This window comes from Geotrypetes seraphini, chromosome 4 (assembly GCF_902459505.1).
Source record: "Geotrypetes seraphini chromosome 4, aGeoSer1.1, whole genome shotgun sequence".
Taxonomy (NCBI): domain Eukaryota; kingdom Metazoa; phylum Chordata; class Amphibia; order Gymnophiona; family Dermophiidae; genus Geotrypetes; species Geotrypetes seraphini.
In genome coordinates this window covers 66980619-67003911 of record NC_047087.1, presented here as the reverse complement: position 1 = coordinate 67003911, position 23293 = coordinate 66980619, and the positions used below count along the sequence as shown (strand labels likewise).

The 23293-nt window shown below is 45.0% G+C and overlaps 1 protein-coding gene across 1 annotated transcript; it reads right to left on the bottom strand.

The window, feature by feature from the left end:
* Positions 1-8435: 8435 nt before the first annotated feature.
* ADAMTS1 (ADAM metallopeptidase with thrombospondin type 1 motif 1) lies at positions 8436-22914 on the bottom strand. The gene is made up of 9 exons (XM_033940149.1): positions 21909-22914; positions 20909-21255; positions 19556-19688; positions 18845-19012; positions 16950-17236; positions 15850-16036; positions 13366-13541; positions 11327-11502; positions 8436-11093 (listed from the first exon to the last, which is right to left on the bottom strand). Exons 1-9 carry the CDS (start codon positions 22390-22392, stop codon positions 10352-10354), a joined length of 2700 nt encoding a protein of 899 aa, XP_033796040.1. The 5' UTR covers positions 22393-22914; the 3' UTR covers positions 8436-10351.
* Between the last annotated feature and the right edge of the window lie 379 nt (positions 22915-23293).

Sequence of the window (23293 nt, the reverse complement as noted above, 5' to 3'; positions counted from 1 at the left end):
GGAATCCCCCCTAACCCACAGGACTTCCACGGGGACCCCCTTCTGGCCCACGGGACTCCCACGGGGATGGAAGGCTTTGGAAGCAGGGTTCGTCCATATAATATAATGGACACGTCAGCCTTAGTAAAAGAGGGGGTTTATAAGTTAATTACCTGAACAGAAAACAAAAAAAGGGTTCCACCAAAGAGATTCCACAAGGAAAACAGCAGCGCAAACACAAAAGAAACTGTGGAATTGATGATCCTGTCAGAAGTAATTGTTGCTTTTTATGGGGATGGGCGGGATGGAAGTAATTCCTTGCGCGAATGGGTGGGGACGGAGAGGATCCTGATGGGGATGGGTGGGGACGGAGAGGATCCTGGTGGGGACGGGTGGGGACGGAGAGGATCCTGGCGGGGATGGGTGGGGACGGAGAGGATCCTGGCGGGGACGGGTGGGGACGGAGAGGATCCTGATGGGGATGGGTGGGGACGGAGAGGATCCTGGCGGGGACGGGTGGGGACGGAGAGGATCCTGGCGGGGATGCGTGGAGACGGAGAGGATCCTGATGGGGATGGGTGGGGACGGAGAGGATCCTAACGGGGATGGGTGGGGACGGAGAGGATCCTGGCGGGGACGGGTGGGGACGGAGAGGATCCTGATGGGGATGGGTGGGGACGGAGAGGATCCTGGCGGGGACGGGTGGGGACGGAGAGGATCCTGATGGGGACGGGTGGGGACAGAGAGGATCCTGGCGGGGACGGGTGGGATTTCTGTCCCCGTGCAACTGCCTATTCAGCACCCCTGTTACCTAAATAAATGCTTTTGAATACTGATCTCCCTATGCCCTGAAGAGTGGGGGGCGGCTAGTATTGCAGAGTTATGATTGCTCAATGATTTCTACTTAACACATAAGCAAGAGTGGGGCTAGAACAAGTATGCCATCTCCATGGGCAAGGAAGGGATTGTACAGCTGGGCAGTTGATGTGGATAGGTCTAATAGACAAAATAAGATCTCGTGTCCTTTATCTGCCTCTTATTCTCAACTCTGGAGGCATAAGGAATTTGAACCCTTTGTAATATACACTCATCAAGATATACTATAGAGAATTGATTATAAGAACATAAGAATAGCCATACAGGTCAGCCCAATGATCCATTTGGCCCAATGTCCTGTTTTCACAGTGGCCAATCCAGGTCACAAACACCCAGCAGAAACCCAAATAGTAGCAACATTCCATGCTAGCGATCCCAGGGCAAGCAGTGGCTTTCCCACATCTGTCTCAATAGCAGACAATGGATTTTTCCTCCCCTTCCCCTAATTACAGCATCAGAATATAGACCGCCCATCCTTGCCCTGAGAAGAGCTTTTTGGAGTGCTGCTTTCTGTTGTCTTTTAAGAAATCACAAAAAATGTTTTGCAAGAGTACTTTGTACATATACCTTACAAGCATACCAAAAAGCTACTTATTTCCATTAAACTACATTTATTAAACAGTAATGATACCTTCTCAGCAAAAGAAGTCTTTACAGAAAGTAGAGTAATTAAAGCTGGATTTAATTAAAGTAGGTTTGAGACCAGAAAGGGACAATTAATTGACTGTGTTGTTGCTGCTTTGCTCTGTCTGCCAAATGCATAAGCAGAAGCTGCTTTCTTTGACTATGCATGCATTATGAAGGGAGGGAAGATAATTTTGTTCACATATTTTCAGTAGCAATTGAAAGCAAGTTATGTTGAGGTACTCTAGATATTTCCCTGTCCGCAGAGGGTTTACAGTCAAAATGGAGTTAAGTGACTTGGTTAAGAACAACAATGGAAAATGGAAACCAGTCCAATTTCCACTCTTTATATATGCCTGCTGCTCTTTGTATGTCCTTCCAGCAAATGCCTCTGACATTTCTTATTCAGTTTCAATAAATTATACTTCATTCGAAAACGTCAGCTCTAGATATGGAATGTGCAGAAGATTAACTATAAAAACAAAAAAAAAATATTCCCACCTTTCCAAAGGGGCACCACCTTGTAGTGGTGGAGGGGCTTGTGTGTTTCAGTGACTTGAAGGGCTGTGCTGTAGGGCCTCATATCTGACAGGCCTCTGAGAAGAAACCAGACGAAGAGTGTTCCAAACCTGCGAGAATCAAGATATGGTAACTTGAAGAGGAGAGCAGGAATGGATGGCTGCTCTATCCAACTACAATGGGGAAGAGAAGAGGAAAGATTTGGACATACCTTACTGTTCAGGCTTCTATTCCTTACCCGAGGCAGTCAACATTGGAAGATTGTGACTTCGGACAGCTGAGTACATCGACTGTAACTTTGTGCGGCTCCATGGACACTGTGGAGCTCAGCTCGGAAAGGGTGTCATTAAGCCCTGAGATTTGTCTGCCATTCCTGTTGTCCAGAAATGTGACTGCATCGGGATGCATGGTGCAGCAGGAGGTCTCTGTCTCTGATTTAGCTGACACTGTTGGAGAGACTCATGCTGCTATTTCCTTGCCAAGTGGATTGGTTGAGGCAGCTATTTGTGGAGCTTCTATTGTGGCCCCCAGAGCAGAGAAATTATGTAGGATGCTTTCTGGAAGAACACCAGAGTTGGATTATTGGCAGAAGTAACAATGAAGTTAATATGGGAAGCATTTTAAAAGCCTGGACAGGTCCTATAAGTACTGTCTTCTCAATTTTCTAAATGCAATGCGGGTTTTCTACACAACTTGAGACTCAATTGAGACCCAGAGCTTGTTTGCATCCATATGAATTTAACTGTGTTTCCTGAGTTAGCTATGGAACTGATATAAGGGAAGCCAACTCTTGTGGTCACTTTTGTGTTGGATCCTGACCGTAACTTGGTGTTCAAATAATATTTTAGGAATATGAACCAGATGTTTGTTTGTTTTTTTACTCAATTATAAAAAAGTTTTCTTGACTTGTTATGAGTGACCCAAGTTAGAAAAAGGTTTTTTGGTCCTGAAGCAAAAGGTTTTGGCCTCTACCTGGTACATTTATTTTGAAATTTCCTTCATGTTGTTTTGTAATTTTTGAATCTAATTCATATTTGTTTCTGGAGCAGAAACAACTTCTGGAATGTTTGATTGCTAAGGAAGTCCAGTAGTTTCTAATGCTTAAGCATAGGACCTTAACTAGCTGTTCTAAACTGTTGTGCAACTCTTTATAAAGGATTTTTTTTCTTGTGCAAATCTTGACTCTCCAATCATAAGCTAAAGTATAATATTTAATATTTTCTTTTCATCTTTAATATATATGATTTTATTTTATATTACTGTTCATGCATTTCTCTGAATGTATATGATAAAAGTTTCATAAATAAAAAATTAAAAAAAGTATTCCCAGATCATTATTGATATTGAGGATAGACAACAATACAGGAATTAGCCACAAGGTGTCAGTATCAACATCATTTTGCCTACACTTTCATTATCTCTCAAACCATTCAACTACATCAACCACATTTTCTGGTTCGGTAGATCTACGTGAAAGCTGGAAAGCAAAATAAAATTTCCCCAAAACCTAATAAATCAAGCCCAACTCTGGAAAAAAAAAATACAGTTCAAACACAGAATCATCAACCTTTGCTTCAATGGAGTTTTCAACTCACCCAATGTCAGTGGCCTTTCTTCTCACAAATTAGTTTGTAAAACTGAAACACCTTTATATTATGATCAAAAGCATCTAATTCATGAGTGTGCCACAGAACGGTGCTTATTAACCAGCATGTGATATGAGCAGGTTGAGAGTTTCAAAGGTACTTCATTTGAAGCTGCTAAGAATTTGGGAGAACCCATGGGTTTCCAGGAACTATTTATTTATTCAGTTTTCTATACTGTTTTCCCAGGAGAGCTCAGAATGGTTTACATTAGTTTATTCAGGTACTCAAGCATTTTTTTTCTGTCTGTCCTGGTGGGCTCAAAATCTATCTAATATTCCTAGGGCAATGAGGGGGGGGGGGGATTAAGTGACTTGCCCAGGGTCACAAGGAGATGCATGGGTTTGAATCTACAACCCCAGGGTGCTGAGGTTGTAGCTTTAATCACTGCACCACTGTTATAATTAGCCCAGACCCGAGACCACCTGCCACAGCCTCACACAACATTTGCCAGTTCCGGCAGTCTTTCGTGTCCCTATTATCAGCAGTAGAGGACAGGACCATGAGATAGGAAAATGGCTGGAGCAGGAGAGATGTCAGAGAATTTCAAAGTCAGCATGAATGGCAGCTCTTATATTCTTATGTAATCTCCTTTTACTGCTTCTGCCCGCTGCCTACAGCTTTCTATCTCTTTCTCTCACCCAAGACTTCTCATTCCCCTTCCTCTTATTCCCATCTTCCACTAACTCTTCCTTCTCTCCCTTCCATTCATCGTCTCCTCTCTTGACCCTCCCCTACCATCCAGCATCTTCTCTGTCTCTTTCTCTACCATCCAACATCTCCTTTCTGTCTCTCTCTCTCTCTCTCTGTCTCTTTTTCTCTTCTGTCAGCAAACCAAAAAAAAAAAAGAACTATAGAAGTATAAATCTTTGGAACCGAGAAGGTGCTCAGAACCATGAAATGTTAAGAAAATCACAAACCGGGGACAAGTCCATGTAAATGTTTTCAGTAGTCTATCATTGCACCATCTTCAATCGGTAGAAAGGTATTTAACTGTATCTTATTAAATCTTGAAAAGTGTTCATTTCTTTATGAAAAACGCAATCTTCAATCAAATTAAGTAGTGATTATTTTGTGAAAAAAACTTAGCTTTAAATGAAGGTGAGATAGTTAGGAAGTTGCCTCACTCCAGCGGGTCCTGACGCGTTTCGCCAGTGGCTTCCTCAGAGAACCCCCACACACTGGCTGTAATAAGTGAGTAACACTCCTTCCTTACTCTTCACCCATAATTACATCACTTCCTTTTTCTCTTCTGGCATTCACAATCTTCTGTTTCCACCTTCCCTTCCACTACCTTCCTAGATCTATGTGGCAAAAATCTGAAAAGATGTTGGGCTTTTGCTTTTTGCACACACATCTAGCTCTGCTAATTCTCAACCTCCAATACAGAATGTCTCCATGGGGGGGGGGGGGGGGACAGCAGAGCCAGCAGTAGCACATATCTAAGAAAGATCCCATGTACCTTTTTTTGGGTTGTTTTTTTTTAGCTGTGGTAGACTTGGGAAGGTAGCAAGTAAACAAGCAGGAGAGGAAGATCACGGTTGAGAGTGGGAATCTTCCCCAATCCGATTATATAGGATGCGAGCGGACACTGATGGAGCTGAAGATGGTCACCCCCTGGTGCTGCCAAAGTATGTCTTTGTATAAGTAGAGTGTTGCTTTGTAGCAGGAGCCTCGCATCATAGCAAAAACATTTAAAAATCGAGGTTGCCTTTTTTAGAATAGGCAGGATAACAAAGGAATAAAAAAACATGTGGAAGAGGTGGAGGGTGAAAATGAAGACTCCCTGTGGGGTAGGAGGAAGGGGGAGTGTTGCATGTAAATGGGCTGAGCTGAATGAAAAAAGTGCTGCCTGTGGAAGGGAGAATGGGGTGGTGGGGGGAGGAATATGCTGGCTGAGAGGGACAAGTTGGATGTTTGTGTAGGTGGGCCAAAGAAAAGAAGGAGACATAGATTCACTAACCCCCGATTCCATGTCCGATCTGTGTCTGATTGCATGCAGGTCGATGAATTCACAAAAGGCCTGCATGCAAAAGGGGATGATCGTTGATATGTCCCCCCCCCCACTGCATGGATCGCTAGAGAGCGATCCCGACGCGAGCGCAAATCCTCTGTAGATGGTCTGCGCATGCGTCTAAGACCCGAGACTTTTTAAAAAAAAAAAAAACAGCCCAGCGAGCCCGTGGTTTTAACCCACTTTAAACCAGTGGGTTAAAACCACGGGCCCGCAGTGCGGGGAAGGGCAGGAGATCAGGGCTGAGATGGGGCAGAGAAGCAGGGTGGCAGAAGGCAGGGCAGTCAGAAAGGACCTCAGCGACTGGTCCTCAGCAGTCACTTACTTTGGATCGGCCAGCCCAGTCGGTGTTGCTTTTTTTATTTTAGTGAATCGCTTCCTTCCTGCTTTGCATGCCGATTCCCCTCATTTGCATGCACGGATCGGGATGGGATCGCTACACAGATTAGTGAATTTGGGTCAGAGGGAAATCAGGTCGCAAAGGGCTCGCAAACTGATCGGTTTGCTTTGTGAATCTAGCCCATAGGATGGCTGTGTGCACTGGGTGTGGAAGGGTATACAAATAAATAAATAAATAAATAAAAAAAAATAATAAATAAAAATAAATAAATAAACCCATTCTGACCTCTCATGGGAGGACAGGATAGAAAACCAAATAAGTAAATAAATATTGTATCTAAAAGCATCTGCCTTTGGGTTCATGTTCTTGTAGTATGGAAGAAAGTGATCAGACAGACTGTACTGTTGCATGCCAACAGTTCTGATAACACAGATCAGTCTACAGGCAATATTAACCACGGTTGGACAGCTGTACTAAGAACATAAGAATTGCCGCTGCTGGGTCAGCCCAGTGGTCCATCATGCCTAGCAGTCCGCTCATGCGGCAGCCCTTAGGTCAAAGATCAGTGCCCTAATTGAGTCTAGCCTTACCTGCGTACGTTCCAGTTCAGCAGGAACTTGTCTAACTTTGTCTTGAATCCCTGGAGGGTGTTTTCCCTTATAACAGGCTCCGGAAGAGCGTTCCAGCTTTCCACCACTCTCTGGGTGAAGAAGAACTTCCTTACGTTTGTACGGAATCTATCCCCTTTAACTCTAGAGAGTGACCTCTCGTTCTCTCTACCTTGGAGAGGGTGAACAACCTGTCTCTACTAAGTCTATTCCCTTCATTATCTTGAATGTTTCGATCATGTTCCCTCTCAAGTCTCCTCTTTTCAAAGGAGAAGAGGCCCAGTTTCTCTAGCCTCTCATTGTAAGGCAACTCCTCCAGCCCCTTAACCATTTTTGTCACTCTTCTCTGGATCCTTTTGAGTAGTACTATGTCCTTTTTCATGTACGGCGACCAGTGTTGGACGCAGTATTCCAGGTGGAGGCGCACCATGGCCTGGTACAGCGGCATGATAACCTTCACTGATCTGTTTGTGAGCCTCTTCTTAATCATTCCTAGCATTCTGTTCGCCCTTTTCACCGCCGCCACACATTGCGCGGACGGCTTCATTGACTTGTCTACAAGTACTCCCAAGTCTCTTTCCTGAAGGGTCTCTCTTTGAAAGTTCACCAAATTTCCTAAGGCCTTCTTTACATGATCATTCCTTTGGGCTCTTTGTCGCTGCCCTTCCCTGGGGTGTGTGCATGGTCAGTGCAGTTCTTTCTCTTCTTCTACACCCTTCCTCATGGAATCCTCTCTCCGACTGCTGGGTTCCAGCTGTAGTAGCTGACTGGGTGAAGTATCTTATCTATGGTTGAGTTTATTTTAAGTCATTTTTGGAGGCCTGGGAACCTGCATGTTATTTGTCCCTTGAGGAAGGCATCCACGGATGCTGAAATTGTGATCCTAGTTGGTGCCTTTTTAGATTTTGTGACTTTCTACAATAAAGTAACTGCTTGGTGGATTTTGACATCTCGCTTGCCTCTTTTCTGTGTTCAGAGCTGGTGTTAGATATTTTAAGGACCCAGGGCAAAACCCATGGAAGGGCCCTTCAGATGGGGGCAGGCTTGAGGCCCCCTAAGGCAAGGAGACCCGGGGCAATTGTCCTGGTGCTATGCCCTAACACTGGCCCTACTTCTCCTTCAGCCTTCTTCCCCTCCCTCCCTCATCTGCCAAACCCAATGAGATTGTGGCTCAAAAGATCTAGGACTCCCAGATAACTGTGGCTGCTTACTTGACAGTATACAGCCACAGCCAACCTTGAGATTTGTAGCTTGCCTACCTCATGGCCTGTAATGTTACTGTATATTTATACTTACATGCTCTGCCCTTTCCTTTTGGCCGTTACCTCTCCCCTTGCCTCTGCACTTGAGGGGGTGAAGGGTAGCTGGGGAAGGGGCATTTTCTTTTCCTGGATGCCCTGTGGATTTTATGCTATTCTTTTAAATCATCACTACCTCACAGTACAGTAATTTCAAAACTCAGGCAGTCTAAAGCAGCATATCGGAGCATGAACTGAGAATATTCCTACTGTTTGTGCAAGGACAGCATTTTATGGCATCCTGCTACATCTCCACCATTCTTTTCCCCTTATACGACTTTGCCACAGGACATCTTTAAATGCTACAAACGAGCACCTTAGTAATCCAGAACCTGTTCAGTGGAATACCTCACCACTTCTATGCTCTGCCAAGAGAACGGATTAATGCTTCAGTGGTGTCGCTGAGGCCCTGTTATAATATTGATAACATCTAGATTGCGGGTACATGGACTCAGGGCCTAATACTGGTATATGAGCTGAATACGTGGTTTTGACAGTTATAGCCATATCAGGAAAAAAATAGGACACAAGTTCCAGAATCCATCATATTTTTATTGTCTCTATTAACGTACTGTATTGTATAAATACTCTATCCTTGTTATATGTACTTTTTAAAAAATGATAACTTAAAATATCATATTAAAATGTACAAAAATAAATAGGTTCATTATACAGATTTATGTCAAATGGTACTCCTTCACAGAAGGAATGAAAACAAATACTTATAAAGTATGTATTATATTAATTTCTTTTCCTATGTACATATGAAAAAGCCATATTCTCTCTCAGTGCATAAAACTGACAAGAACGTCCAGGAAACATTCAATGGTACGTGGCTGGGGATTGACCAGCTATTTCAAATCTTTGCTGCCCCACTTTATGACACTTGACCTAACTTTTCAGATGTCTGTTACTGTCTTTAGTCAATGTTTATAACTGGAATTCATATTTCTCTTTTTTTTTTTTTCCCTTAACCTGTCAATTTCCTTTGTATTGGCATTTCAGTCAGAACCTGAGCTGAGATCTGGTGCCATGAACCTCATTTTTGAATTTCACATCCTCCTTCTTTCTCCCCCACCGTTGCCCTACATGCATAGACTGATCATTTCAATGTCAGTTTTTGGCCAGGGTCCGTGAATCAAGGCTCCTTGCAGAACTCTCCAATCACGGGCCCTGAATATGGTTACTTGTACACAATTATCACGCACCTCTCTGCAGCATCCCCAGTCAATGAGGGAAGTGGAAGACCCAACTTAAGAATCCAACTGGGAACCTTGCACATAGCATTACACACCACTTGCCAGCTGAGCTACCAGCTTAACATTTAAAATAAATTTAACAAATAGTTTGCATGTGCCAGAAATACATCTCTATATACAATCTGCACAAAAATATACGTCACATGCACAATATACTGGCCTAAACAAGGTAAGGAATTCTACCCTGACTCTGAAAGCTTTTTAACTGGTGTGCTGGCACAGCCTTAGCTCAAACATGCCTAGGGAGGAGAAAGACAAGGGCGCCAGTAGAAGCTGCTATCTGATGGCGGCCATTGTAATATTTCTTTGGCATCAGCATGAAATTAAGAGCATCAGTGTGTATGACAAATGTGGCAGATCTAGGGGAAGATACATAGACCCTTAGCCACATCATCGGTAGATGAGGTCCTACTCCTAGTGGACCTCCTCTGTGACTTATGCCCAGTAGGGGCAGTCAGCATGGTGCCTGTGAATCAGTGAATGTTCACAGGCTCCACCTGCTCTTTTGTTTTCCTCATCATCTGGCTCATATGCGACTTTTAAGTATTAAAATAGGAAACATGTGGAGCACCGGATTACTATATAGGTCTCTTAGTGAGGTAGCTTCCTGCTGTTACTTCATGGCCACCTGCCCTGAACATTGGAATCTGACCAACACCATGTGCCCGAACCCAGAAGCGATTCCAGACTCCCTCTGTGGCACATTCAGCCACCATGTTTACTTTTGATTCATCTATGCCAGGGGTTTTCAACCCAGTCCTCAACACACAGGATGTCTACAATGAAAATGAACGAGATAAATCTGCATGCCCTACAAATCTCTATCATGCGTATTCATTGTGGGTATCCTGAAATCCTTACTGGCTGAGTGTGTCTCGAGGAAAAGGTTGAGAGGCACTGACCTATACAAACATTTGACGTGCAACAGGCTTAGAAACTGATAATGCCCTTGGGCTACATCTACTTAGCATGACAGATTCAGTGACACTGGCTTACCATCTCCTGGCCTGTGAAGACAGATCTCTTTCCTAAAGCAACACTGCCTGCATTTACTCTCACTGTGCCATCTCGAAGACTTTTCACCACAACAATCCACAATTTAGAACTAGCTGTGCTAAAATAACCTTGCACTTTCCCGTCTGCAGCAAAATGCTGCCTTCTGTTCATTGAGCTTTCAACATAGCATCCGGTTTAACTGCAGTTTGTAACAGTGCAATAATCTATGGAATGTTTGGGCTTCTTTGAGGGCTCGCAGCTCTCCTGTGGTAGACTATGTCCATCATACGAAATGCATTTCAAAGGTCTTTTCTTGAAACCTTTGCCACAGGTCTTAGAACATGGTGACCAATCTCCCAGCTGCCACTGGGGGCACGGGAAGTCTGCACAAGGCTGAAGCTCCTGTGGTTTCAGCTCTTTTGTGCAGTCCGTAGCAGGCAGCCCGCTGGGGTCGTTGCATTCAACCGATCTCCTCTGCCAGCCTGACCCACATGTTTTGGAGCATTCTCCCCACTCGTGGATGACCCATTCAGATAAGACAGTCTCCTTGATAGCATTGAAAGAGTCTTTATTTTTACCAGGAAGCTTCTTCAAGTAAGACTTGTCTGTTTTCTTCACAAAGTAGGTGTATTTGATTCGAAGCCGTGGTAATTCACCCACCATAAGGACCTGGATAGTTAAAGGCTCTCTAAGGGCAGTGAAGCTGCGAATGCGTTCCAAACTAGCAGAAGCACCACTATATCTCAACACATTGCCCTTGTGGGTAATGTCTTGCTCCAGTGTAGATAGCGTATAGTCACCATTCAGAATGTATGTGCCATCAGCAGCTTTGATGGCAAGGAAGCTGCTGTCGTGCCCAGAGTCCTTCTGGTGCTGCTGCTTCACTTCAATATTTGTTGCTCCAGCAGGAATAGTGACAATGTCATGATATCCAGGTCTGCAGGCAAAGAAAAAAGTTCAATGTTAGATCTTCTGACTGCTGTGATGGCAAAGTTTATTCTGCGAAACTGCATTTCACCAGGCATTTCCTTTTAACAGGTAACTTATTAACTGGACTTTGCATAACTCAGTTAAACTATAAGCCCACACATGATCCAGCAGTTGCAGATTTTGCAGCAAGGAGTTCAAAATCTCAACGTGCTGGAAGCATGATGTCTGTTTTCTACGTACCTTGAACTGATTAAAGTGCCAGACATCTTCTTGCACGTAGTCCCGTTGCCGCCACAGACACCGCACTTGTCAAATTTCTTACTGGAGCCTATGACACGGTCACATCCAGCTTTTACACACTGACTCTGGACACAGACAGAGGTAGAATCTGGGCTGCAAGGAGTCCCATCAATAACCTGGTGAAATAAAATGAAGATAACATTTTACTTGCACATAAATGTGCAGAGTCTCTCTATTTATCTGTCATTACTTGATCATTTATCATCAGATGTGTGAAAGTGTGGTGTATTCTCTATAGCGGGAGTAAGGCGGAGAAGCATGGAAACACAACAAAGAGCACAATTGCACTTATGATGAAATATTCAAACACTGGCCATTACCAGCTAAATTGTGCTGGTACATATATCTGACTATACTCTTCAATATCTACCAAGTGTTATATACTGTAATCCCAGAACCTCAGTGGCACCACTCAAGGCTCAAGCATTTCATTGTCTTAAGCTTTACGTGTCCACTCGTCCTCGGTTCTTATTCTAGTAATAATTGTGTAAACTTTTTCAAAATTTCTTAACTTATTTCTTACATATTTGTTTAATAGTTTACTTAGCTTAATGGTCACAGAGTTGGAGAACTTCAAGCCAATATATTTCGCCCGAAGCTTTCTCAACGCTCTTCCCCTTGAAGGCAAGTGAGATGTCTAAATCAACCAACAGTTCCTTTAATAGAGTCTCAATCAATGATCCTGACTAGGATCCCAGTTTCGGCAGTGTGAACTGCCTTCCTCAGGGGATATATAGTTAACGGTGGTATAGGAAAATCCTCGATAAAACAATCGAGTTGTAGCAGACAATATCAGTATGCATTCATTGAGAAGACGCCAAGGCGATCTGTTTATACAGTACTGATAATGTCTGCTATAACGCGATTGTTTTAGCAAGCATTTATCTATACCCCTGTTGACTATATATCTCCTGAGGAAGGCAGTTCACACTGCCGAAACTGGGATCCCAGGTGGGTCACCGACTGAGACTCTAATAAAGAAACTGTTGGTTGATTTAGATATCTCACTTGCCTTTCTTTTTCTGTGTGTTACAATTTAAGGCAAGAACTCTTTTGTTGTTTTGTCTCTTCTCCTAGAAGCATATCATCATCTCACTGGACCATTTTCTCCAACTAAGATGGCGACGGCATAAGTAGGCCTGCTGAGAATTACTCGGGTACTGTTGATATTCAACAGGATACTTACGTAGATACTTGGTTAACTTAAGATTGTCCTAGGTTAACTGGATAGTTATCTGGGTACCGGCACTGAATATCAACTGTGCCTAGGTAACTCCTGGCTCTGCCATGACTCCACTCCTGGTCCATTACAACACTAACCAAATAGTATCTTGTAGTCTCCTTATATTTTCAGGAGCACTCTCTCAATATGTGTCACTGAAAATCTGGGGTTCACCCAGTCAGTGGGAGATAACCAGGTAGGAGGCCACACCCCAATTATCTCCTGCTGGATATCAACCCCCCTGAGTACTAGTGGCCATCTTTATTACTACTGTATAGTGTCCACCAAAAAAATAAGGAAGAATTTATGGAGTTTTCTAGTTGCTACATTTTTTAGCTTCTCTGGGGAAAGAGTAAGGTCAGCTGAATGCATTCTTTGAGGTATGTGAGGATAGTGTTTCTGGTTCATTTGTTGAAACACTAAACAGATGATGTGTCTTTAATCATTCTCTGAGTTTATTAACTTAATGCGGCCTGAAGCAGGAGGGCTCATCTTCAGCTCACATGTATTAGAGAACAGAATGATAATCTAGCAAAACCTGTTACGATAATTATAAACCTTATTACACATCAGCATCAATCCTACAATAGCATTACATAATGAGCTTTAAAATGATCCTGAATTATGGAAATGTGCACATCTGCAAATTTCATTGCCTGTGGAGAACTTGGGAGTCTGATTTAGCTGTATGAACAAAGGTTTCCTTTCAACATACAATAGTCTAAATTTGCCTGTGCTGAGGAAATGGTCAACTTACTTGAGGTTGCAGAACAAAGAAATATCCGGTGCCTTGGGCACGACACACGAGTTTGCATCTGTCCTTTGGAGAAACACCAGCAAACTTGGGAACCCACTGTACTGCAGGAACTTTTCCAAAAGTGGAACCGGATAAGTCGTTGTGAGCCGCGCACTGCTCTTCTCGGAATGTGTTACCTGTAGAGACATTGTCATTAGAGGATCAGTATATTGATGATTGTTGCATGGTTATTAGGGTCTTCAATCTTATTCTCATTCTTTGGCCTAGAAGTTTCATTGTGCTCCTTTCAGCTCCCAGTTCAACTGAAGACAGAGCTAGGATCTGGCACTATGAATCTTTGTATCTAACCGGAAATTTTGCCTGTCTCACATCCTCTCCCAATCCTCTTAGCCCGATTACTCAGCAAGTCCCAGTCAAGGCCAGGAGGCCACATATCATACCTCTTTTCAGAACCCTGGGATCATGAGCCCTAAATTTGGCTGCTAAGGGCCAGATTCTATAAACAGAGCCTAAACTGGTATGCCTAGCCGATCTAGGCACCTAACTTAAGTTTTTAATTGTCTTAATCAGCACTGATAATTGAAAGAACCATTTAAAAATCAATTAAAAAACATTTAAAAAATAATTAGCCGGTAGGCGCCTAACTCAGTAAGTGCCTACCACTTTAAGGTAGGCAAATATGCCAAGGCGCCTACTGGCAAGTAGACATGATTAGGGATGGATTTGGAGCAGATTTGGGACATGTTTTCACTTAGGCGCCGGTAGGTGCCTACCTTAGTTGCACTCATTTAGGCCAAGAAAAAAACCTGGCCTAAATGGCAGTGTGCCTAAGGTTTTCAAATTTTATTTAAAATTTGATTAATTGCTTAATCATACTTCTAAGCGATGTCCATGGCTAAAACATTCACAACTTTCAGGGAGACAATACAGGCAACGTAGACTAGACGGACAGGACATACGCTACAAAAGGGAAAAAAGGGTAAGAAATAGAATAATTGATAGAAAATGAAGGAAACACCCCCCCCCCCCCAAGAGGGAGGGTTAAGCAGAAGAGTTAGAGATCGGAGGTTGGTGTTTTATGGAGCAATCCAAATCTGGGGAGCTAACAGTCAAAAGCATCTTTAAAAAGAAAGCATTTTAACTTGTTCTTAAATTTGCCTTAAGTGAATGGGGAGGGAAGTCCACGTTTGTGGAGCCGTGACAGAGAAAATGTATTGTCGACGTGTGCTTTAATGCCTTCTGGTGCGGTTCTATAAAGGGCATCGAGTGGGTGATTGACACCTGCGTGCAACAGCACCTAGGAACTAGGTGCTATCTATAGAATCCCGGCCTAAATGCCACAGCTGCACCTATACTTCTTCAGGGACTGTGGATGCCGATTCTACTGCATTTCCTGCCCTGGCTGATTTGAGACCAAATAAACTGACCCACAGACTGACCCTAGGTTCTCTATACAGCAGTACAGAGCACAGTCACTTGTGCTGCCAGTCCTTCTGCTTTTACTGGGGTTTGAAAAAATCGTGTTACAAAAAAAAAACGAAAATGTAATCACCATAAGTTCCTACCAAAAATACCTAGCTTAAAAAAACAATGCATGCCAATAAATTTTTGAAAAGGAAAAAAAAAGGATCTTAGATATCCAAACCGATTTTACCCAACAGATATCAACTGGTAATACTTGGATGATGGGGATATGATCGAGACCTTCAAAATACTGAAAGGAATCGACAAAATAGAACAGAAAAAAATATTTACATTGTCCAATTTGACACGGACAAGAGGACACGAAATGAAGCTAAGGTGGGACAAGTTCAGGACTAATATCAGGAAGTTCTGCTTCACTCAGAGAGTGGTTGACACCTGGAATGCTCTCCCAGAGGAGATTATTGCGGAATCAACCGTCCTAGGATTCAAAAGCAAACTAGATGCACATCTCCTTACGAGAGGCATAGAAGGATATGGGCGACTAAAAATTACGTCAGGTGTACACCTGACAGGGCCTCCGCGTGTGCGGATCACCGGACTTGATGGACCGAAGGTCTGATCCGGGGATGGTGCTTCTTATGTAATCAAGCAGCATTAGGGGGCAATGATCTGAAACAATTACTTACGCTATGGGGAATTTAGAAGACACCTAAAAACATATCTGTTCTTAAAGTACATAGGAAGCTGATTTGCACAATCTCTCCCACAATAGCTGATCTCTACAGCTGTTAATCAATAGATTTTAACTATGTTAATTCTACTCAATCTGTAGCATTTCTAACCATTGTAAACCGCATAGAACTTCACGGTCCTGCGGTATATAAACTGTTATTATTATTAACCATCCAAGTATTACTAATTGACATCTGTTGGGTCATTGGTATGGATATCTGGGATCCTGTTTTCCTTTTCAAAAAAAACAAAACTTATTGGCATGCATTGTTTTTTAAGCTATGTATTTTTGGTAGGAACTTATGTTTGAACAAATAGCCAACTTACCATTCTTCCCCAGGCAGTCCTCAATGTTGCAGGAGCGGTACTGCACCCGCCTGCCTTCGCAGTACTTCCCTCCATTCCTCGGGACTGGGTTCTCGCATTCTCTAAGGGAATACTGTACACCTCCGCCACATGTTCTAGAGCATTCTCCCCATGCTCCCCACGCTCCCCAGCCTCCGTGGACAGGACTCTATAATTACATCAAAGCAAAAGATGAATCGACAGCACTTCAACAAGCACATCAACAAATATGCTACACTTTGAACTTGCTCCTATTTCTTCTTTCATCGCTGTACCAAACGTAATTTATTTCTCCTCTTTTTACTTTTTTTTTTTCTTTCAAGAAAAAAATGGGAAAATATTATTTGGAAAATGCGATGTGTTTTTAAAAGTTCACTCCAGCTATCCATGGATAGCTAGAGTGAACTTACATGTATAAATGTGGTTTCTGCATGGGGCTGGATGAACATTTGCTTGCCAGCAGTTCATGCTACAGTATATTCATACTTTACATGCATCAATGTGATGCCCTGTAAGGGGTTTAGCTCTTCAGCTCTATGCTGTATTCATATCCTGCAAGTATCAGTATGGTGTCCGCATGAGACCGACTTGGATTCTTAATGATGGGATTGGCTAAACACGAGAAGCTTCTAAGAATTTCAGACGCTAACATTTCTTCAAGAGCTGATCATAATTTTAAGGGTTACTGGAATCCACTGCTTTATAGCATGCTTAGACTATTACACCGAATTCCCTTCACAAATCAATGCATCATAACCTCAACCATACTACAGTTCTAACAGTACACAAAATCGTGCCTACCTGGATAAAATAGTGTGGCTGCTATACTAGACCTCTTTAAAGGTAATACATAGAAATAAAACAAAATGCAAAAAAATGAAAAATAAGGCGATACCTTTTTAATACATTTTTTTCTGACAAGCTTTTGAATGCAGATCTGCCTTCGAGGCTTGTAAAAAAATGTATCGTTAGTCCAATAAAAAGGGCGACAACTTATTTTCCTTCCTTTTGTTTTATTTGTTTATTACTTCAGCATTGTCACAGGCAGTTCGTAGGAGTGCCTTGGGCATTAGGACCCTTACCTCATAATGCTTCCTGTCTGTCTTGTCCAAACATTTGCCATTGATGCACCATTTCCCATTTCCACAGCTAGTGCCATCTGCCCAAGGGAAGTGTTTGGTTTGACATACGGACTGCCCTCCGGACATCCCTGTACACCATAGGGTGGTACATGTGCTGGCTGTATCTGGGCAGTGTTTGGACTCATCTCCAAATGTGAACTGGCACTGCTTGTTGGCATCAAACAGGGTTCCAGGGAGGTCGGAGAGCAGCTGAAGAGGTTCCTGGGGCTTGTCTAGCAAGCACTCTCCTAGAAGAGCAGGATGGAATAAGGCAAGCGTTTGATCAAAATGTCCATTCTGTGCTAGCAAAATTCACTAAATACGAATAGGAATAAAAGCTCCCGACTGAACGGGAATGCGTTCTGCAACAGCAGCCCTATCCCAGAATACTATGTCAAACCAAACTGCTGTTGTACTTAAACGTTGCTCCAATTGCAAAATACTCCTATAATCGTTGTTAGAAGAAAGCCAACAAGTTCATTGGGCAAAAAGGTCAATAAGCGTAAGCTTTTGAAACTCCCAAGACCTCTTCTTCAGCCTTTGCAAAGAGTCTTAGTTCCAACTCCAGTATCTTAAAACAGGCCCAGGATTTTTACCCAATAAATCTTCTGGACCTTGCAGTTTCTTGCTGCTGTTTTTATACTTCCAGCTTAGTCCGAACTAGTCTCAGGGTCTGGCACCATGAGCCTTCAATCACTCCCTTATCTTACCCCCTAATGTACAGTAATTTCCTTAACCACAGAGAGGCCATATACAGCAGTATAAAATCAACCAAGGTTTGATCTTTGCAAGGATGGTCCTGGGCCAAACACCAGGGTTCCTTTTTGGAATGTTGCAATCTTAGGCTCACTATGTGTGTGTGTGTGGGGGGGAACTATAATTATTTAACCCTTTCATGCCCATTAAAGCTTTACTTATTTCTGTTGCCACATGGCAACCAGGGACATGAAAGGGTTAAAGCAGGCACAACATTTACATGGCAATAAATGTTCATACAATGATTATAAAACAGGCAAATGCATGGGAATGTGGCAAAAGTTTGCCCAAGCACTGTTATATAAATATGCATATATCTTACACTGCATGTATTTGAGGTAGTGTCTGGACAAAGCATGGGCGGGACTCATGCTCATAACCTATCAGTTACACATGTATCTCTAGCATTTAGGCATGAGCACTTACTCTAGTTCTATGACTGACATAAGTGCATGCTTGTACACCAGATCATGGAGAGTAGGCTCCTGCTTTCCTGTACAGAATATGATCTAATCAGGACCCATTATAGAATTTCCCTCCATGTACATTATTATCCTTAAGCAAAGACTCAGGAACCAAAAATCATGACTCAGGGCTTCATTCGTTATGGCCGTGCAAACAGCGCCACTGAGCCACTGAGCACTTACGCTGGCTTTTATAAAGCCGCCATAGAGGTTTCTACCGTGAGCCAGCGAGGTCAATGCTCGTCGGAGCATTGACCTCGCTGGCCCGCGGCTTTGTGTAAAAGGAGCCCTTACTAAAAGTGTCTTTAAATATGTTGTTTTGTTCTCTTTCAATACATTATATCTGAGGTCAGAAAAACAGGCCACGTCTCTTTCTGTTTTCAATTAATAACAAAATTTGAATAAGCTTCTGTATCCTCTTTGTGTTATACTGAGGTCATAAAGTAAGTTTAACAAGAAAGCATCATAAATAAAACAAAACAAAATGCACATATATTAGACTACTACCATATGGACCTTTGCATTAAGAGCTGTAACTATTTAATGATGTCTATAAAATTAGAAAATAATATTTAAAGCTTGAATTATGCAATTCAAACAACATAAAAAGGCAGATCCATATTTTGTTAAACTTACCGTAACCATTGTCCATAAAAGAGGTGACCATACGGGCACTGCAGGGAGACCACGGCTGGTCTCGGTTGAGGTTGGAAAGCATCGATGCCATCATATGGGTGTCTCTGTTCACGCCATTGAGATTGCCACACTGCTTGGATTCATCATGTGGCATATTAAACACATGCCCTGAGGGGTACATGGAGAGGTCGCATCAGCCTTTTTCCAGCACTGGCTGCAGGCGTGTTAAAAGCTAAAGGACACGCAGTGCCTAACCACCCACTAATGCCAAGATAAATTCTTTCTAACTCGTGGAACGTAACACGCCCCTAGTCCCACCTCCTAACCTCTCCCCTCCAATTCGCTGGAAGCAAACAGAGCCCAAGCCCCTCCACTGTGAATTTCCTTGCAGAGCGATTTCTGATTCCCTAAGTCATTCATTCTTAATAATCCATATAAAATTATTCCAAGACCAAATACCAGAACAGACCCTAAGGCGTTCCTTAATCTTAGAAGAGAACGGTGATTGGCACTGGAGCTACTCGGTGTTAAATGCTGAGCGGTTTCCTCACTAAAAGTCCTCCCTGCAAAATAAGTTTCCTGCGCCTGATTTACAAATCTGATAATGATGGGATGGCATTTATACTAACAGACTTCCCCGCCTCCTTATCAGCAGATTGGCATGCAGAACTTTTCTGCAATCACATGTCTGCCCTGACCTGCATTAATTACCTAATTCATGAGCCGTGGTAAAGGCAGCCTGCAAGCCGTCGTCTTCTATGACAGAGCAGCTTCGATTTGGATCACAGACAGTTCCCACATCAGCCATGCCGAGGGTATCGCAGGTCTGGGCACCACAGAGATCCTGGAAAGAAACACCACATAGTCATTCATCACTGACATACCACTTACACTTGGCAAGAAGCAGCCAGATCTGGCAGTCTGTCAAAGCTCATAAAAAAGGACATCGCTATTTGTGGTATTTGGAAAGGCATTTCTAGTAAAGATGCTCATAAGTGGTGCATTACAGAGGGCATCTAATTTATGGACCTAGATTCCCTATGGCAGGGGTAGGGAACTCCGGTCCTTGAGAGCCGTATTCCAGTCGGGTTTTCAGGATTTCCCCAATGAGTATGCATTGAAAGCAGTGCATGCAAATAGATCTCCTGCATATTCATTGGGGAAATCCTGAAAACCCGATTAGAATACGGCTCTCGAGGACCGGAGTTTCCTACCCCTGCCCTATGGTAACAATTCAGTTTTCTTCCATCCCTATTAACTGTGCTGGAGAAGTTTTAAAAAGCTTGCATATTTAAATATCTGCTAATCTTTTAAGAAGCCTTATCTCAGTTCTGTGACTTCACCAGATCTGTTAGCATTGGCTTCACTTTTGCCAGGCTGATACAATATAGAGCAGGGGTAGGGAACTCCGGTCCTCGAGAGCCGAATTCCAGTCGGGTTTTCAGGATTTCCTCAATGAATATGCATTGAAAAGCAGTGCATGCAAATAGATAACCTGCACATTCATTGGGGAAATCCTGAAAACCCGACTGGAATACGGCTCTCGAGGACCGGAGTTCCCTACCCCTGATATAGAGAATGACACGGGGACAAATTTTTCCCCCATCCCCGCGAGTTCTTTTCCTGTCCCTGCCCCATTCCTGTATGCTCCGTCCTCATCTGCACAAGCCTCAAACACTCTAATATCATAAGTGTTCGGAGCTTATGCAGTTAAGAAGGCTTCCAGGAACGGGACAGGGATAGCGACAAAACTTGCGGGGATGGGACGGCGAAATTGAGTTCCTACGGGGACGGGGACAAATTTGTCCCCCTGTCATTCTCTAACACAGGTGTCGAAGTCGGTCCTCGAGGGCCGCAATCCAGTCGGGTTTTCAGAATTTCCTCAATGAATATGCATTGAAAGCAGTGCACGCACATAGATCTCATGCATATTCATTGGGGAAATCTTGAAAACCCGACTGGATTGCGGCCCTCGAGGACCGACTTCGACACCAATACTCATTAGTCCTCTTAAATGACATATTCTAAACCAGAAAGGTCTGTGGACGGATTTCTTTACTGTACCTGTCTAGTAAAGAGGATGGCAGTGTCATAGTGCTCCGCATGCCGGTCGCTCAAAGGGTTGTGCTGTTTTTGCCAGTTGCAGAAGTTTCGCAGTGTCAGGGCAGCGTTGGAGGACACCTCTGGCCCCTTCTGCTCGTCATAGATGACCAGAATCTTCACCACCACCAGGCTGATAGAGTTCCGGATGCTGGGGTGTTTGTAGAGCTTGGCGGCCACAGACATGAGCGTGAGGAGATAGTGCTTCAGTTCACTGCCGTGGAATTCCGCCATGGACTGGTCTGCCACCAGGAGGGTCTCCACGTAGCGAGGGCTAGACACAAACCGTTTTCGCCGTCGATTTCCAGACTCTTGGTTACGAAAGAGAGAGAAGTGTGGGTGAATATAATGCGCAACACTTTCCCATCACAGACCTCAGCTAAACACGGAAGAAAAGACAGCCGCTAATAAGGAGAAACTACACTTTCTTAGGAGGAGGGAACGTTTTCAGGGAGCTCTATTTAGGTGCCTTATAATTGCTGAAATTGCAATGTCTGGAAGGGGCTACTTTTCACTTGAATAGTTCAGGCACTCAAGTGCTACACCCAGCCCAATAAATCAGCTTTATTACAGCAAATGGTGGAGCGTCTGCTGTGAGGCAACCGCTGAGGAGAGAAGACAGAGTCTGGGCTCCACGTGTAAAGTGCCCTCCAGAGCATCTGCCCCCCCTTGCTCAATGACATCTTAGATCCTGGCCTTGGCACTCCACCCACTGGACTTCCAACGGGGGCAACTCCTGACTTCTTTGTGCCAGTTTAGCCCAGGCACCGAGGGCAGGAACCCCTCCCCCAGACCCAGCCGATTCAACTGCCTAGTGGATTTTAGGACAAGGGGCAACTGTCAAAAATCGGTTAGGAGGGGGGGAGAGGCCGTGTCCCCCCTCCCCCAAGGGTGCAACTTCCACCGTACTGTGGCAAGGTCGCCCAGGGCTACAAGACGTTTCCATTCCCCGAACGAGCCCTACCTGGCGGGCTATTGCTCTCCGGTTCCTCCTCGCCCAGGCTCCGGTCGGCGACCCCGCACCTGGCGGCGCTCTTCCTGCGGCGGAGGATGTGCATCCCGAGCGGGGCGCGCGTCCCGGGGGTAGCGGCCGGCGCGTCAGGGCTCCTGGGCTCGATGAAGTACTCGTGGCCCCGCAGGTAGAGGGCGCCGCGGAGCCCCCGGCACAGGCTGAGAGCGGCGGCCGAGGCGCGATCGCCGTTCACCGTGCCCGAGAAGAAGCAGCCGCCCAGGTCGGAGCCCCGCGGGCCGTCGGCGAGCTGCAGGCGGAGCCCCGGCGCCAGGAAGCCGCGGTCGGGCCGCAGCCGCAGGCTCAGGGTCTGCCCGAAGCCCCGCAGCAGGAAGTTCGCCCCGGGCCCGGGGCTCCGCAGAGGGGTCACCAGCTCCACCTGCGGGAAGCCGCGGGCGAGCCCGAGCAGCAGCAGCAGTAGCCAGATCTGGGCGGCCATGGTTTGGAGCACGGATCGCCCACGCCGCTCCCTTTCCCGGGGTCTTCTGTCCAGAGCCGGCTGGCTCGATCCTCTCCTCGGCGGCGTCGCCCTCTTTCCCTGCTTTCCCCGGGGGGACAATGTCCAACACTCTCTTGGGGCGGTGCGGCCGGGAAAGTTCCGAGAAGTTGCCGTCTGCCCCGCTCCCGGGCTCCGTCGGACTTTCTGGCTCAGCCCCTCTCGCAGGATCTGCGGCCGGTGGGTCCCCAGTGCCCGGCTTTATGGCCCGCCGACTGCCAGTCTCCGCCCAGGAGCCGCCTCTTGGCTCCGTGGGCTTCTGAGCTCAGCCGGTTACGTGACCGCCCCCGGGAGCCGGGCCAGCAGCCTCTGTCCCCGGGGGCACAGGGAGAGGGCACGGGTCACGTCCTGTGCGGGGAAACGCTGGCACGGGGGTTCCCGTACATCAGAGCCGCTCCCTCGCCGCGGGCGGCCGTCCCGACACCCTCGGAGGTCCCCCCTCTCACGGGCTTGCCGCCGAAAAAGGAGGCTGGATTGGGACATCCGGGTCTTACTTCCATTGAAAGCAACGGAAGTAAAAGAGGGCAGCTTCCATGGAAGTAAAACCCGGATGTCTCAATCCAGCCTCCTTTTTCTGGAGCCATATGGTAACCTTATACTGCTGCGGATCAGGAGAAAAAGCAAAGAGCTCAGCTCTGACCTCAATTCGCAGCGAGGTGCACGATCCATGGCTGCTCCTAATGGTTCCCAAGCCTGAGGTCTGCTGGGCAAAGGACGACGGGGCCCGCACACCCACTTCTCCTGGTGGGAAGCTCAGCCCTTATCCCTCCCCTTGTTTTCCCCTTAATTGTTTCTCTTTTTTAACATAATTGGAATTCTACCCTCTTACCTATATTTCAAGTTA